The sequence below is a fragment of the Corylus avellana genome, chromosome ca5 (assembly GCF_901000735.1).
Source record: "Corylus avellana chromosome ca5, CavTom2PMs-1.0".
NCBI lineage: Eukaryota > Viridiplantae > Streptophyta > Magnoliopsida > Fagales > Betulaceae > Corylus > Corylus avellana.
Genome location: NC_081545.1, coordinates 32,737,104 through 32,748,693, shown reverse-complemented (window position 1 = coordinate 32,748,693; position 11,590 = coordinate 32,737,104). Strand labels below are relative to the sequence as shown.

The following is an 11,590-nucleotide window of genomic DNA, read 5'->3' as shown; positions in this document are numbered from 1 at the left end:
CCCCCATCAAAGTAGACACTAACCTCATACATGTAATGTGTCTAAACTTATTCTTCTGCTCAGTATCCGCCCCACCCACAAAAATCACGTGTTTGTATAGGGTAAAGCTCGGATTTTGGGTCTTTCAAGGCCAAATGACTTACAACTCGAGCCAACCCTTATTGAGATGAAACTCTAACATATATAAGTCGTGTGTCTGGCTAATGGTTCCTCAGCTGGCATCCATTAGTGTATTATGTTGTATTTCACACGCTACCGTCTAAAAAAATGAAGTAGTTTTCTGTGGAAAGTTACGTATATGCATCTTTCCATATGGAAATGGTCAAGTTTTCATTAATTTGGCGAACCTATGAAGTAGAGTCACAGTCACAATTTGGTGGGCTGCACATGAGGAAATTTGAGTGCAAGACGAGTAGTATATATGGGTTTCTTTTCTTGCCTCTCATTATGCCCCCACCATTCCCGTTTACCATGGAAAATAAACATTAATCTTTCACTTTATCTAAAGATAGTTTACCGAGCTTGTTTGGGTCTGCGATTTTTTTATATTTTTTTTTTATCTCAACTCAAAATTATGACTATTAAAAAAATTTAGAAATTATATTTAGGTGGTTTAAAGAATAAAAAATATTACAAAAAAGAAAAAAGAAATAAAAAAATTTGTGGTGGTTTTGAATCACCCTTGAAACTAATGGGGGTGACCGAGCCATCCCAACGGCGATTTTGGGAGTAGTTCGGCCACCCCAAAGTTAGACAAGGGTGGATCAGACATCTTCAAACTCTTAGGGGTGGTCCGGCCACCACCTCTAAATATATATATATTTTAATGAAGAGTTGGGAAGAATAACTCAAACAAGCCCAATTTTCGATGTTTTTGGCTCCAAATACCCTAGAGACTTGATTTCTGTGTATAATTATAATTATGCTATCAAATTAGTGATCAAGGTTTACACAATGATATGGACTCCCCCCACTAAATTCCATTACATTTATTTATCTCTTAATTTTCACAGTTTCTGCAACTCGTTTGAAATTAAAAATTGATGTGTTTTTTTTTGCACTTACAAATACAATCACGGGCAATTACCACCGACACTACTAGCAGCTTTTCCTCTTACTCGTTTTACCTTGAAATTCCTTTATAAGGTGTTGGGGTAAATAACTACAATAAATCGTGTTATTTTTTTTGCCATTATCTTTAATTTTATTTTGTTTTGATTTGTTATTGTTATTGTAATTTTATTTTCACGCATCTAAGGGGTTTGCACAATGGGTGTATGATAGTGATACTACCTCAAAACGAATTTGTTTTTTTTTCTTTTTTCTTTTTAATTCAATTGGGGAGAAAAGGGAAGTTACAAAGAAAGTGGGTCTTTACCACTGAGTTGTTTTCTTTCTTGTGAAGGTAAAACAATCACCATTGAAAAAGTTTCCTTGTCACCTCCAAACAAGTGAAGTGAGTAATGCTAATTTAACGAAAAGAAAACACGAACATTTGTATTATTTGATTAAGAGTAGGGCTGTCCAATATTATAGAGTAACCTTATTGCTTGCTTGAGATTTAAATCCAATGATTAAACACCGAGACACTCTAACCATCTACTTTTTGGAACAGAGAGATTGGTACCCAGGAAAATGAAGAGCCGCCACCACCAAATAATTCCCTTTTTAACTGCTCTTTTACAAGCAATAAAATATATTATAATCCCACAAATCTCACTCTCATCAAAGGTTAAACTTAGATCTTCTCTTTAAAAATGAAATTAAACCTAAGTGACAGCATATCTAAAGCTGTGACTATCAACAGCATATCTAAACCATAGAATACGACTGGTAATTTTTAATATGATTTATGAGCAGTTTAATTAAATAGATTGGATTAGAGTTAATCTTTATGGTCTTATACCTATGTCTTGATACGATCTAAACCATACACGAATCTGACATAAACCCAATATAAAATTAGTGGATTAGGATTGAGGGGTGTGACCCATTTAATTAAATAAATCGGATTAGATATTACCCGTATAATTTTATATTCATGCGTTAACATGACTTAAACCCGACATGCGAACACAGATTATCATCCATATTATAAAATTAGTCATCGTTCCTCAAAACTAAAAAGAGCATAGTAAAAGTTTGACAAGGGGTGACTTGAACCATAAATAATAAATTACTTGGATTTAAGTTCAAATATCAAATCACATGGTTTTGGGGTCGCATTCATGGCATATATAATGCATTAAGACATAGGGACAAGGTTGCCAAATTCAACGAGATGCACCAAGCATAAAAACTCCATTCCTCAAACTTAACTCTCTCATTAAGCAATTATTCATTATTACAAATAGTGGTGCATTGAATCTATTACGCAAGTAAGGAAAGAGATCAAATCAAATCAACAGTTGCTTCCAAGCGGCTAAGAATGAAGATCAATAAATAAAGATCATTTGCAACAAAGGTTATGCTTTGTTAACGTGGTACGTAGCAAATTGTTATATTCCAATCATACTAGTTTGAATCTCTTATCTCTCTTCTATTGTGTGGATATATATATATTAAAACAATGTTATAATAAAAAATAAAAGTTAATTTTTAGATTTAATAGAAGCTTGTAAAAAAAAAAAAAAAATTAAGCTGATTTTTACTCATCTCACTTATATAGTTGTTATATATCAATCTATTAAATAGCATTTATTTTTTGTTTTATATTTGAAAACGATATGCCAAAAGAAATTTAATCACTATTTATCCAAAAGAAAGGGAAAATCAAGAACAGAAAAAGAAACTTCTTGGGTACAAACATCCCCATATGGGCATTAAAGAAAAGGAGAAGTACAATGTCAACTATCACCCATTCTTTCTTGAGCAAATATTAAAATTTATCAGACTAAAAGCAGTCTTGGTGCCTCAACTTAAAAATAGAAAATAAATCCACATAAATAAAAAATTAAGAAAATAATTGCACATAGAATTTTATTATTATTTTTTTTAAAAAAAAAAAAATACAGCTTGGTTCAGCTCAATTAAATTTTAATCCAAACAGTATCTGATCAAAGGGTAGGAGAAGGGATATTGGTGCATCCAAGGTAACCACGGCCCTCCCTTAAGAGGGTAGTGAATTATTCGTCGCATAAAAGTACAGGACTGTAGGGCACCCCCGTTGGCCACATGCAATTAGGACTGTGGGGTAGTGTATTTTTAGGTAGTTCATATAAAAAAAAACAGTCAATTAAAACACGAAAAAAAAACAAAAAAAAGCCACGCAAGCTGTGGAAAGAGTATTGCTCTGTTTTGTAAAACAGTTCAATAATTTCGGCCTCTCACACCTCATCAGAGGGTTTGGGGGTCTTGGAAGTTGAAGTATAGGAGCTCAAACACAAGACACGCACCCACAAAAACAAGATTACTGACTTCATCAATGACCCAAAACAAAACAACCCCAGAAGAAGTGGTAGACAAGACAATCAAGATTTAGTACTACTTCCGTCATCATCATTAATAAATTATATTAGCTACAAAGGAAGTGATCTGCTTCCCTTAAAAGGAAAGTGACAATAAAAAATTAGAAATGCATGGGACTTGGGAGCTCAATCTATCCTTATCCTTATCTGTATCATACAAATTGCAAGAGATTAGCCTATTGTTTTTACCTAAATATAACCTATTAAGCCCCACAAGATCTCATTAATTATCCAAACAAAGCAAAAGCTAATGCACATGGCTGTAGAACAATGCTTACTGCGCCTAGAAGGAATAAAATAAAGTCTTAAAAAAGTCTCTTGAAACGAAACAACATTGCCTAATTACCACAACCACTAAAATTCCATATACCCGATATGATATATATCCTCCCCCATTTGATATGAAATTGTAAGACATCAGATATCAATATTTCTATTCTTGTTTATAAATCAAACAGTGAAGTATTACAAAAAGCGAAAGGGATAAACTAGAATAATATTTTTATAACCGCCCCAATTTCTGCAGCAACACTTTCTGCTTCTTTCTCTCAGACAGAAGATGAACACCTCTCTCTCTCTCTCTGATGAGACATTAGATTCAGATATTACTGTTCTTGAGGTCCGGGAAGAGAAAAATAAAAAAAGAAAAAGAAGGAATAAGTTGTTTATTCTAACATGGAAGAGAAGAATAAAGCTGAAGTTAACAATTAAAGTTCATGATCCCCACAAACCCCCTCAAAACCACAATCCCAAAAGAAGGAAATCATGCCAAATGAACTTTAGAAAAATTAATAAATATCAGAGTTAAAGTACTTAGACCAGCGAAAAGAGAGATTAAATAAACCAAATTAAATTCCCTTTTTGGATCAATCTAGCTCTTCCATGATATCCTCAACAAAGTGATCATCATCTCATTAATATAAACTACGAAAAAAAAAACAATTAAACTGAGCAGAAACGACTACAATTAATTAATAACCCAGAGAGTCTTACTCTATAAACTAACACCTTATTATTTCATCAAAGATCAAGAAGACGAAGATGACCCATTAGTGGCACCATGAGCCCCGCTGTCACTCTGGTAGTGATTCGGGTTCTCGCCCAGGTTGATGTTTTCGTTGTTGTTGTTGTTGGTGGTGGTGGTGGCGGCGGTGGTGGCGTTGCCGTTGCCGTTGCCGTTGTTGTGGGTATGCTCAAGAATGTTGCTGTTCTGACCACCATTAGCATCCCTCTTCACAAAGGTGTTCTTATTGTTGTGCATCCACACCTTCAGCACACCCTTTTCCACCGCAATTTCATTGCAGAACTTCTGCACCAATTCCTCGTCTCTCTTTTGCATCTTCCACCCCACTCTCTCCGCAAACTGGAACATCTTCTCCTTCTGCTCCTGGCTGAACTTGGTCCTGTGCCGCTTTCTAGCATTCGGGCTCAGCGTGACCATAGCGTTAGTAGGATCAGCTCCGCTCTCCGGCGGAGCTGACAGGCCCCCAGAGAGAGCCAAAAGCATGTGGGGCGCGGAGGGGTAGTAGGACGAGGAGATCGGCGGTGGGGAAGCTGAATTGGGGCTCCGATTTGACGCAGGTGGCGGCGGTGGCGGAGGGTGGTGGCGATGGTGGGGCTGGTACTCAATGACATGAGTGGTGGTGGTGGTTGAGATTGGGTCCTCCGGCTCGCGGCGGTGGAAGTTACGGTGGCAGCCACAGGCGGCGCATTTGAGGGATGTTGGGTCAGCGGAGGTTGCTGAAGGGGAGGGCATGAACTCGCCGCAGCCGTCCAGAGCATGTCCTCCTAAGGATGCTGCATGGTTCTTGAGGCATTCTTTGTAGGTGACAACTAGTTGCGGGTTGGCGAGGTGGTGGTGCTGGTACTGCTGGTGGTGCGGATTGTGCCGTTTCAGTACGCCGTTGGAGAAAGATGAGGGCTTGGACGGTTGGATCCGGGTTGGTGTCTCGCTGTCAGCTTCTGGGGATTTTGTAGCTCCAGTTGTGGTGGTGGTGGTGATGGTGGGGGTTATATCCATCGCTCTAACATCTAGGGTCCCCAAATGAATTATAAAAAATAAAAAAGAAAAGAGCTCTAGCTTTTAAGGATTTGTTAGGGTTAGGTTTCTGCAAAGATTAGAAATATCAGTGTCCATCGAAGTGGTGGGATGTTGTAGAAAATGGAAGAAATATGTGTGGAGTTCGAGAGAGCAAAGATAAATTTAATTTTGGGTGACAACAAAAAAAAAAGAAAAGAAAGGAAGCAGAGGTAGAAGAAGAAGAAGAAGAAGAAGAAGATGATGATGATGATGAGCAGTGATGACAGTCGATAATAAAAATCTTGGTTTTGTGGTTGTCCTTCTTAACCACTTGTTTTTTTAACCCTGGTTCTAATCCATGGTTAAGTTCCTTACCCCACTTGGGGTTAGATGTTTCGCGTGTAATAAATATCCCTAGCTAGTGAATCAATCCCCTATGGTTTCTACTTTTCTACGCTCAATTTTTCATCCTTTGAGGTTTTGACTGGCCTGCTTCGCAATAATGGTCCGAGTTATTAGCCTTTCTTGAGGGTTTTTCCAGACAATTATGACTCACTTACGGCCGAGTTGACCCGGAGTCCTGTTCTTTTTTTTTATGTGGTAAACCATAGCAGTGAGAGAGAGAGAGACCTGCCACTCTGAGACATTGATTGTAACCCATCTTTATATATATAATTTGTCAATTTTGTGTAAGGTGTGTGGACCGCTAGGCCACCCAAATACACCCACACTCCTTTTAGACTTGATTACCCTTCTGGTCCCTTCACTACCGCAGTGTATGTTCAACATCAGAGTGTAGAGGGCATGCTATGTTAGGTTATGGCAGAACTGTCTTTTCACTAGTATAAGATCTTTGTCGGGTTACGATAGTTTCCCGACGTTCGACGGGTTTGTCCGAAAACCCCCTGTTTTCTCACTAAAACGACATCGCTTAGACTACCACGCACTGTTGGCAGCGTTCCGTAAAACTGGGTCGTACTTTTCCCCCGGACCAAACTGCCTCTCGAAGTCGTAATAATTACAGCCCAGTCCCGCCCACATTTGAAGCTTAGTCGCATAAAAGGCGGGAGGTTGGTCACCCTAATCATAATTAACACGAAATAAACAAGACTGATTTTCTGACACGTGTAAAGGACGTAGTACGTGGCAACACGTGTGGATTACACTTTACATGTACCAGCTGCCACGTACACTAATTGGTCCCTGTCCACAACATTAAAGTCAAAATTAATATTTAATTGTGAGTCTTAAAGATCGATTAGAAAAGCGGTAAGAGAAATGATAGGCTACTTCGAGACTACCCTATGAGTCTATCATCTTACTTTTGCGCGTTTCGAAGCCGTCGAGCGCACTGACTTTGGTGTTAATTAAGTACGTTAATCAGCCATATCAAGGCTTGATTAAACGAGGTTCACCAATGAGAGAGGGGGTTTGGGTGACGTAAGGGGACCAATCATGGAGCAGCTAAGGTTTGATCATCGAATGGCGTGCAAACAACCGTTGCATTGAAACTCACAACCTGTGAATTTATTACGGAGAGGCTATGGTGCGCTCACACAGTACAAGTTTAGTCTTCGGGAGCTCTGAACTTTGACCGGACAAAATAACACACTTGTTCTTCTTTTACAGCGGTGCTGGTAGAGAAAGCGTCTACTAGGCCCATCTACCCACCAAAATCAGCTGGCTAATTTAAAAGAGTTAAATTCCTTCTTCTATCTAATATAAAATAAAAGTTTATCCTTCTAATTTTATTTACTTGGAATTGCTGGGATGATAAATATATTATTTTTATAAACAAGGTGTAATATCACATTAATTTTATTGACATCTATGTGATCCTTCATATTGGCGTGTTATTTCAGCGATATAAAATGATTGTTTTTACCCAAACTTTCGTGTGATAATACAAAAAAAAATATTTTATATAGTATTAAGATTTTCCTGTGTTATATGTGGATTTCTTTGCTTCAATGAGCTTCCTCCGTGAAAAATCTCTCTCTAAGGCAAGCTTTTTGAGTAATTCACACAATTCTTAATGGAACACAAGTAAAACATAAGTAAGCTGCCTAAAATTACTCAAACTTTCTCGGTATCTAATCTTTATGAAGGAGCTAATAAGCCATTAGATTAAGCACATAGCACATGCTTCTAAAGCGGCTTCAGACATTATCTAAATCATAAGATTTGGCTTAACAAATTTGCTCGTTATTTCAGTTAAAAAAAAAATTATTATTTTAATTACTCACATTTTCAAATAACTTACATTTAGCTCTCTATTTTAGACATTCACTTTCACTTTTTTTAAAAAAAAAAAAATCAATAATTTATTTATTCTTTTAATATTCTTTATTGAGAGAAAAGAGAACGTTAGAGTTTTTATTTTATTTTATTTTAAATAAATAACATTTGGTAAGTAAATAGTGAGCACTATAATAGCTCACCATTTTTTTTTTTTGTCAAAATTATTAAGCCAGATATAATTCATATTACTCTTATTTTAGCATCCAATTAGTGAAAATAACATTTGGCTATGTAGACGAAAATGCCCCTAGGATGCTTGTCTTTTATTTCACAAAGATACTTTTACTAGCATCTTTCTTGAGGCCTAAAATCTCTTTAAGCACAAGTATCAACAAACACAACCTGTCATGAATTTAAGGCCATACAAATTTGGATAACTTAACAAAGAGAAGGTTGTAGGTGAGTTCCTTCTCTTAAAATTCAAGTACCCTTGACAACAAGGGATCCTTTGCCAGATTGCAGTTTCCCATATGCTTGTAAATAATAAATTAATAAATAATAATAATAATTGATTAATCCAAAGAAAAAATGTATATTTAGATCATAATCCTTTGTTAGAAGATTGAATGGGTGGAACCCATTGGGGGAGATGAAGATGGGTTCCCAAATGCAAACATACAAGTCCTGTGCATGAGCAGGTGGTCTTACAAGGACAGTGCACCTCACACCTACATTTTCCTCATCTCTAGGGACAGGGTCACATTGTATGCGGTGGTCTGACAGTTACCTCCACCCTCTTCTCTTGTTTTTTACCTCCTTTGTTTCTCTTTTTCTTTTTTTTTCTTTTTATTTTCTCCTTCTTCTTATTTATCAAATAATTATTTGGTTGACTCCGATTTGGATTTTATATATATATAGGAACTAACAATAATCAATTTATATGTATGTTTGATAAATGTTATGTAAATTGTTATGTGTCGGTCCATATTTTAATGATTGACGTATTGACGTGACAAGTACCACCTTACCCTTACAATAATCAAGGGCATATGGTTTTTCCAGTGAAAAAGAGCTAGCAAGTGGGATGAAGACCTAGCTAGCCTGTAAGTTGTTCGCCAATATGGACCATTTCAAGGACCTTGAGGCTGAAGCAAAAGTGGAATGGCTTATTGGGGTATGAAATCACGAGCCCATGGTGCCCATGGTTCAACCAGCCATAAACAGCAACTGATGGGTACGTACCATGGAAGCAAGACCCTGAGACCAAAATTCTTCGCTCTGAAGTCTGAACCATTAAAAATATGTTTGTTGTGCCATCTATATATACACTGAAGAGATATAACAAGATTTCAAGAATGTAAAGCGTCAAAATAACGCAATCCCAAGGTTGAAAGTAGAAATGTGCAAAATCTCCAAATCAATGCCTAGCCATATAAAGCCCAAACAAAAGATGTCGCAAATGTTGAAAGGTGGTCTACCTAGATCATTTGAAGCTTACAATTCTACCTCATTAATTTAACAACAAGTTGAAACCTTAAACCTTAATGCAACAACATTCTCACCGATAAAAGATAATGCAACTTGACCTACTGACAATCCCTACCATCCAATTATGGCATTCTTCATACGATCATTCAATTATAAATGTGACATTGATGTTGTATCGGCTTTCATAGAGGGTAACTTCTTCTTCTTTTTGACAAGTAATAACACAATATATGTACTATTGGATATATACCTAAACCTTCAATAGTTTCAAAATGAAAAGGAAAATGGGTCTTTTTTTAATCATCATTTATTTTAAAATTTAAGTTGATAGATTTGTGTATTAGCATAGATCTACTTTGTGGCCAAGATAAATACTATGTAATGATTATAATTAATGTGATTGTTACTTGGTAGATGTACGTCTCGATCCATTAATTAACTGGTAATTAATTCTTGATGCATTTGTTCATCTCTATTTATTGAGTAAATAAGATGCACGGATCTATATATGACCCCTTGCCAAAAAGCTTTCAACGAAGATAGCCATCACAAACCCACATCAAGTAATAATAACCGGAATTAGAAAAAAAGTAATAATAATTGGAGCGATAGCTAAAAGTATCACAACATAACTTAGTATGAAGATCGAATCAAATGTTTCTAATTAAGACCGTTTATCAAATTAAACATTAAGATGTCCCTAAAAGGTAGCTCACTCGGCTGGGACAACAACTAATGAAGCAGATGTCACTAGTTCAAATCTTCATCTTCCCTCTTGTGCGGACATGTAAAAAAAAAAAAAAGAATTAAGATATTACATGTCAAATCTAAAACAATCTCTAAATAGTATCTCAATGGTTATACGTCGAATTATAAACCCCCTCAATGCTAATTAAATTATAGTTATGAACGAGCTCGCATTCTACTTCATCAAAGCTAGCAAATATCCAATACAAAAACAACAATATGATGTGCAAAGTATTTCACATGAGTATAAAGCGAGTGCATGTTTGATACATCATACATATAAAATAATCATGCCATAAAAGAGCAACAAGAAGCATCTGTGTGAACTTAACTCACCTTGATCGTAAAAGCCCTCTTGGTAACCATCCTTGAACTCACCAAAACCAAAATCGGCAAAAAATTATATCATTAGTCTCATGTCTAAACTAAAACACACCTAAAACCTAAGCTTTTTAGAATTTTTGGTAGATGATAGATCGATCGAACAATTGTTGTCTGACAGTTCAATCGGTGTTGGGCCGATCAATCTTTACTAGCAAAAACTCTGTTGTCCCAAAAGGTCCTAACTTTAGCCCTTCTAACACTTCCCAAGGCTCTAATATGACTCCCAACATTGTTTTAAGCATACAACGTCTCTAATATGAGGTTCCATTAACACTAAAGTCCCCATCTTGCTTCCAAAATTCAAACTTTACATTAACCCACAACAAGTCTTTACTAAAACATTCTCAAATTGCATGGATCTACTCATAATCCTTTAACAAAACTGTAGGATAGTTTTGTCCCAGATTTAGATTTCTTAGCATCTAGTTAGCACTACCTGTGAGGATAAATACCAAGAGGTGATCCTATAACTTATGTGACAGTACTCATCAATTCTTAATTTTTTTTTTTTTTTGGTACAATAATTTATCTAAATGATGATAGGTACTGGCACATCAGTTTAGTAAAATAAATTAAATAAGAGTATAATATATAACAGTTGTCAACAAATCGTGTTTCAAAAAAAAAAAAAAAAAAAGTTGTCAACAAATCGGTGGCAATTATTATGGCCATGATAAAGATAGGTAATGAGAATATATAATGTCATACACAGTAAAGTTAGTTTAGCCCTACCGACTGATCATGAAAGATTTTTGAAGCTTGATTACCATGGCCTGTTAATCCAAGGAAAGAGAATGTTAGAATTTCTTTTGTGGAGGCAAAAGATTAAGATGCACAGCAAATACCTAACATACCTCCAAAGTTCCAAACCCCAAGCTGGAAAGAGATCACCTAACATGCAACATCTCATGGTGCCATAATGGACACTCACTAATTAAAGGTCCAAAATCAACAAAATGGGATATTTTCAGTATAATATATGTCAAGTTAGAGATCCATGTAAGCATCCCCTGAATGAAATCATGTGAGTGATGGTCAAGGCAACAACCGGCACAGCTTTTTTACAATAATTATATGTGTTTTGTGTCCAATGTGGGGGTGTGACCTACAGGGGATAAATTAGAACCTGGATAGGCCAAATTGGATGGTTTTGAAGGTCATTTTAGTGGCACAGTGCTTTAATCTTGTGGGGTAGGCTGGTCCATATAGGAAAAAAAAAAAAAAAAAGGGGGTCATTGAAAGG

At 36.2% G+C, this 11,590-nt stretch overlaps 1 protein-coding gene across 1 annotated transcript; it reads right to left on the bottom strand.

The window, feature by feature from the left end:
• Positions 1–4,230: 4,230 nt before the first annotated feature.
• LOC132183060 (zinc-finger homeodomain protein 9-like) lies at positions 4,231–5,789 on the bottom strand. Its single transcript, XM_059596456.1, has one exon. The coding sequence runs from the start codon at positions 5,485–5,487 to the stop codon at positions 4,495–4,497; it is 993 nt and encodes a 330-aa protein (XP_059452439.1). The 5' UTR covers positions 5,488–5,789; the 3' UTR covers positions 4,231–4,494.
• Between the last annotated feature and the right edge of the window lie 5,801 nt (positions 5,790–11,590).